General features: G+C 43.3%; 1 protein-coding gene across 1 annotated transcript in view; it reads left to right on the top strand.

Annotated features, from left to right (window-relative positions):
• The window catches only part of NPAS2 (neuronal PAS domain protein 2), a 53,807-nt gene that overhangs the window by 15,100 nt on the left and 33,114 nt on the right, over positions 1 to 5,593 (top strand). The window contains exons 5-6 of the mRNA XM_009326282.1: positions 2,857 to 2,977; positions 3,996 to 4,109. Of these exons, the coding sequence (XP_009324557.1) occupies positions 2,857 to 2,977; positions 3,996 to 4,109 (235 nt within the window). The remainder of the gene's footprint in view (positions 1 to 2,856; positions 2,978 to 3,995; positions 4,110 to 5,593) is intronic.

Consider the following 5,593-nt stretch of genomic DNA (forward strand, 5'->3'; position numbering starts at 1 on the left):
TATCTCATCATATTTCCTCCTCACCCCCCCAAAAAGCAATGAAAAGGTGAGGAAGGAGCTCCATTTTGGAGTATAGCTGTTTTGTTGAAACCGCACAGATATTTAAGCTATACATCAAATGATTGCTGAACCTGGGGTGAATTTACTGTGTATTGTTTTTAGAACGGACCAGCATCTGTGTATGCAAGGCTGTTCTTTCTGTGCCTGGCATAGCTATCAGGGGTAAATACTCCGAAGTTTCTGTTAGCGGGATCCACAGATTCCAAGGTGCAGAGTAGATTCCGAGCTCAGCAGCATAAATATGCATTAACGTAGTTCATCTAACCACTCTACCCACAGCCACCGTCATTTATCTTTTATCCGCTTTGCCTGTTTCACTCAGCGATGCTTTGTGGCTGTGTCTGCCAGCGGGGCAGAACTGCCCGCTGCAGAATAATTAGAATAATTAGACAAAGCTGCAAACCATTCCCCTCCAACCGATACATTTTTGTCTGTGGTGATGAAATTTTGTCTATCTCTCTGGTCACCTTTTTCCCATGGCACCAGATGTCTGCTCTTTGGGTCTGGTGCAGAATTAGCTCTGAATAGCTTGCCTGGCATTTCCTACAGCTCCAGCGAGACCGTGGAATATTTGCTTCCTTCTCTCTACTTGACCTGTTGATACATTCTTGACTGACATATTGATTCAGGAACATTGTTGGGTCTTGATATGTACAAGATCCAGAAGTTCTGTTCCGTGTGCTGCTTTACAGGTGTGCCTAACTTCTGCAGGAGGCAAGAGTCGTGAAGCACAGTAAGAAGTAGATACCTTATCATTTTTTTCATACTCATTTAAAAAAAATTGGCATTCCCTAACAGAAAAGATGCAAACCAAACATTGAATTCTGGCTATGGTACATGACGGCAGCAAAAAATATAAATGCCAGGACTTGCAAATCGATGAATAGCTGGTGCTCAGGGCAGGAGGTTGCTCTGAGGGGTGTGTGGGACAAAAGCCTTGCAACTCCTACCATACACACAGTTGCAGGCCTCTGCAGCGATCCCCTTAAATGGAAACAACACTGCAAAACTGATAATAGGTTTTGAATCAGAGCTTGGTCACAATATGGAGACAAAAGGCAGTACATCCTCAGGTCACTGAAGAAGCAATACTGTGTCTGAGGAGCGGTGACAGCTCACATCTAGTCCTCCTGCCGCTACTGCTGAGTGGACGGGAGATTAATTAACCCCCATGAGACTTATGTGAAACTGGTAGATAAATATGTTTATCTAACATTTAGAGATAGAAAAGGAATGAGAAGGAAAAATTACTTTTCTGAGATTGTACCATAAGCCTTGAACAAAAACTGCACCACTGCAGTTTCCCATCAGGTGCTCTTTCTTCATATGCCCAAAATTACACAAACAATGTACTATATTTTATGTAAATATAAATATGTTTATATACATATATATAAAAACTGAATTACACACAGTATCAGTAGGATGCATATTAATAAGGTATATACTAAAGTCACAAAAATAATTTTCAAGTATTCGTCACAAAAGGAATATTCAAGTAATGAGCACAGGTAATACTTACAATTGAATAATCTGGAGTAATATATTATAGCATCAAGATAAGTGTATAAAGCACAGCACTCTGATTTTCAAAGTATACTCCATGCATTTCACTACTCTAAAGAGGAATTCCACACAGAACAGCAGGCAAGGGTGGAAAGCAGAGGGAAACCAAAGCGTAATCTTAAGTAAATACATAAATAAATGATGATGATTAATAACTTGCCAGTCTCATACAGGGCTCACACATTTTCAACACGACTATACAGTCTGATAGCAGCTGCTCTGACGACACATGAAGCTGTGACAGCGTGCCAGCTCAGCCCAAGGTAGTCTCAAGTAGGATGGATGGAAGTCAATGCCATTAAAGGGTCACTTGATCTCAAGACTTCCTCTCAAATACGCTCTTCTAGCGTTAGGTTAGTCACCACGCTGAACACAGTGAGACCTTCCTCTTGGTAACCCTGTGACAGGCTCTTGTCTTCTCCACCCTGGGCCAGTCGTGGCCTTTTGCACAAATCCACCTCCTCCTTCCATTCCCAAACCTCAGTACCTAGATTTTGGGCAGATTTCAGGTTCGTGCCAGCTGACCGTGGGGCTGGAGACACTCGGGCATTCAGCCCATGGCTGGCCAGAGGGCTTGTGCCGGTGGTACCGTGAAGTCCCCCTCGCTGGGGACTAACTACTGCTGCTGCAAAGCGATGTCCAGACTGGGGAGTCCCCTTCTCCCTGCTCCCACCTGCCAAGATGCAGGAAGGGGGGAGCAACAGCTGCTGCCCCGAGGGCACTTCCCAGAGGCTGAGGGGGTCCCTCCAGGGAGGGGCTGGATCTGGGACTGACCCGGCTCTTGGGTCCGGTGGCTCAGGGTGACTCCCAGCCCCACTTGCTCCCGCTAGTCGGGGTTTGCCGAGGAGAGAGCAAGCTGCAATGATCCACAACAGCCCTGAGCATGGAGCTGGCGAGCAGTATGGGGAGCCAGGCGCCCATTTTCCAGCTCACTCCCAGGTCCCATCATTTAATTGTATGGACATACCCCATGCATCTGACGGTCTCTGAGAAACATTAGAGGAGCATCGCCGCGTGCTGAGAATTAAGCTGAGAACCGGCCCACGAAGAAGCGGCCACTCAGTTTGCCCGGCAGTTCCCCCCTGGTTTAGGCTTTGTCAGGAGTCCCTGAAATCAGTGGGAAAACTCCTGTCGACTGCCACAGGCTTCATATCTGCATTGCTGCGCATCTCTGCGAGCGTTGCTCGTCGTGATATTTCTATTTTTCTCAAAGGTTCTTTTTCTTTGCAGTGTGATGTCTTGGATCAGAATTTGTTAAATTTCCTCCCAGAACAAGAACATTCAGAAATTTATAAGATGTTATCTTCTTGTATGCTTATGACGGATTCTGCCTCATCGGATTACCTAAAAAGTAAGTTTTTTTTAATCTTTCCCAGTAAATGAAAAAGCACAGGCAGGATAAAAATTTTCGCTCATAAAGAGTTTTTTATGTGATGTGCAATATAAAACTTGGGCTCATAGCCTTTTAAAAAGATCTTGCCACCTGGAATGACCCTTTGGCACTATTTTTAAATGAAACTCATTGCCTTTATTTTACTAGGCTAAGACTACTCGCAGTTATGTTAATTATTAAATATCATATCTTTTGAGACAGCTAAAGAAAATAGGTTAGCCGATGGAAACTGAGAGTTCGCCTGAGACAAATCACATCTTAATTGATATTTCAGCCAATTCAAGTAAGATGCTGTTCAGAGATATGTTAATGTCGCACACCTTTGGTTTGCATTATAGTTGAAAAGTATCTGTAAAATCATTGTAATTCTTTTTCAAAGTGAATTTTGTTTTTCGTAAAAGCCCTTTTACTTGCCTCACCCTTATTCACTCTAGGAGGTAAGGCGTAGGAAACCAGAGAACACACGCTAATGTAAGACGTACAGCTGCTTAATCTACTGTATATACAAAACCTGCAGCTGATAGCTAGTATGCCAAAGTTAATTTAATAGATATTTTGAGGTAATTAGGTGTAGTTTTCCAACACAAGATGTAGAACAGCTGTGAGTCATGAAAAGCCTAAATAGGAAAAAAAAGCTATGAACGAAGGATGCAATTCTCTCCTTCGCTACACCGACGTTATGGCAGCGTAACTCCTGCCAGGAAGGTGGTGTAAGAGAAGGACGAGTTAGTCTCGAAGGCTGTCCCTGAGCTGCAGGCGGACCTGTGCACAGCGCTGAACAACCTGCATCCCTGCAAGGCGCTTCCTTGCAGAGGCTGTGATCCTGCAAGGTATAGCACATCGGTGTGTAGGACTCTGAGTGGTAACAAGCTGCTCTCGTGCTGCCGGTTGTAAGATTGGGGTTGGAAGACACTGTTGGTTGTGTTTAGCTTAAATAGTATATTTATTTCTTCTTCTTCTTCTTTTAACAATCCAGCTGACAATGAACTAGAGTTTTATTGTCATCTTCTGAGAGGAAGTTTGAACCCAAAGGAATTTCCAACATATGAATACATAAAATTTGTAGGAAATTTTCGGTCTTACAGCAATGGTAAGCTTTAATTGTTGTATAAATGTTACTTTAGCTGTGTAAAATAAAATGTAACTATTGCTCCATTGAACAAGACAGGCTTTTAACTGAAAGGACTGTTTTTAACATTATGGGGTAAATTTTGCTTCACATGGATCTCGCAGCTGATTTGCAAAAGCTGAACGAATATCTATGAAGAGTGAAATTGTGTTAGTTGCTTTTGTTACTGCCCTTCACTTGTTAGCAGTGATCCTGGACTCTGGGTAAGTTTGCAAATAATGACAGGTTCAGGGGAGGGCTTGTTTGTGCTCACTAACACTGTGTGCTAAGACTGTACCTATTAGCTGAATAATAAGCTTGCTACCTTATCTGCTGGCTTACATTAAACACAAATTCTGTGCCAGAACTGATAATCTGCCAAATCTGCCCTCTCACCGTTCTCTGGAAAATTTTGGGGAAAGGCGGCAGTGCCACGTACTTGAGTGCCTGCACCCACCGCCCCACGCTGTGGTGAGGGGTCCCCTGCTGCTGGCATCGGAATGGCTGAGGACCCTTCCACCCGCCTCCCTCTCCAGCTGCCATTTTACATTCCTCTCCAGCACTGCAGAACCCAATTCTCTCTCAAAAAAAAAAAAAAAAAGAAATATAGTCAGAATAATCGCTAATGCACCACACTCAGTCTAGGGAAACCGTCTTTCAAGGGATGAAGAGCAGATTTCCACCTCGCCCGTTCCCTAACAAACAGATTGCTGCACGGCCATTAGTGTCAGAAATGAAATACTCTTTTATTACTTTCCCTTCTCCTGCCTGCCCAAGTTTGCTTTAGTTACTTGCCTGATTGAACTCCAGAGTGGTATTTCCAAAGTTGCTGGTATTCTTCCAAATAGGTCATCCTCAGCAAAAAATTCCCCACCGTGCTTTCCAAAAAACGCATGCCACACTGCGAAAAAAAATGTCCCTGTCCCCGTTTAACTTTCTGCTCTTGCTCCACATGACTAGAATAGAAGCCTACGTGCAGGATGCAGATATGTATTTCTTGTTTGGTGCCATCTGATTTGAGGCTTTATTTGTATAAAAAATGTAACTGCCTGTATGCTTTCCAGTTTGAATGAAGCGAAATGCGGCTGCCTGACAGACGCACGCACCAAGCTGTTCTGTTTTCTAGAGCAGAAACCGGATTTCAGGTGCTGACTCATAAGGATACATTTCTACCAGGGGAATTTCTGATCCATTTTCTTCAAGGATTTTCAGCCTTTTATTTTGGCGTGACCTTAATATTGCCCTCTTACCCGCAGGATTTCATATCCCAGCATTTGTATCAGTGGCTATTTCTCAGAAGAAAGATAAAACTTGCATTACAGATATCTTCCCTAGGTTAATGCATATAAACTAAATGGGAACCTATTGATTTCAGAAGACACCAAATCATTTGCCAAAGACCCCAGCTTATGCTTTCAAATAGGACATGAGCTTTCTGCTTCAATTTTTTTTTTTTCTTTGTGCCA

This window comes from Pygoscelis adeliae, unplaced genomic scaffold (genome assembly GCF_000699105.1).
Source record: "Pygoscelis adeliae isolate BGI_AS28 unplaced genomic scaffold, ASM69910v1 Scaffold156, whole genome shotgun sequence".
NCBI classification, from domain to species: domain Eukaryota; kingdom Metazoa; phylum Chordata; class Aves; order Sphenisciformes; family Spheniscidae; genus Pygoscelis; species Pygoscelis adeliae.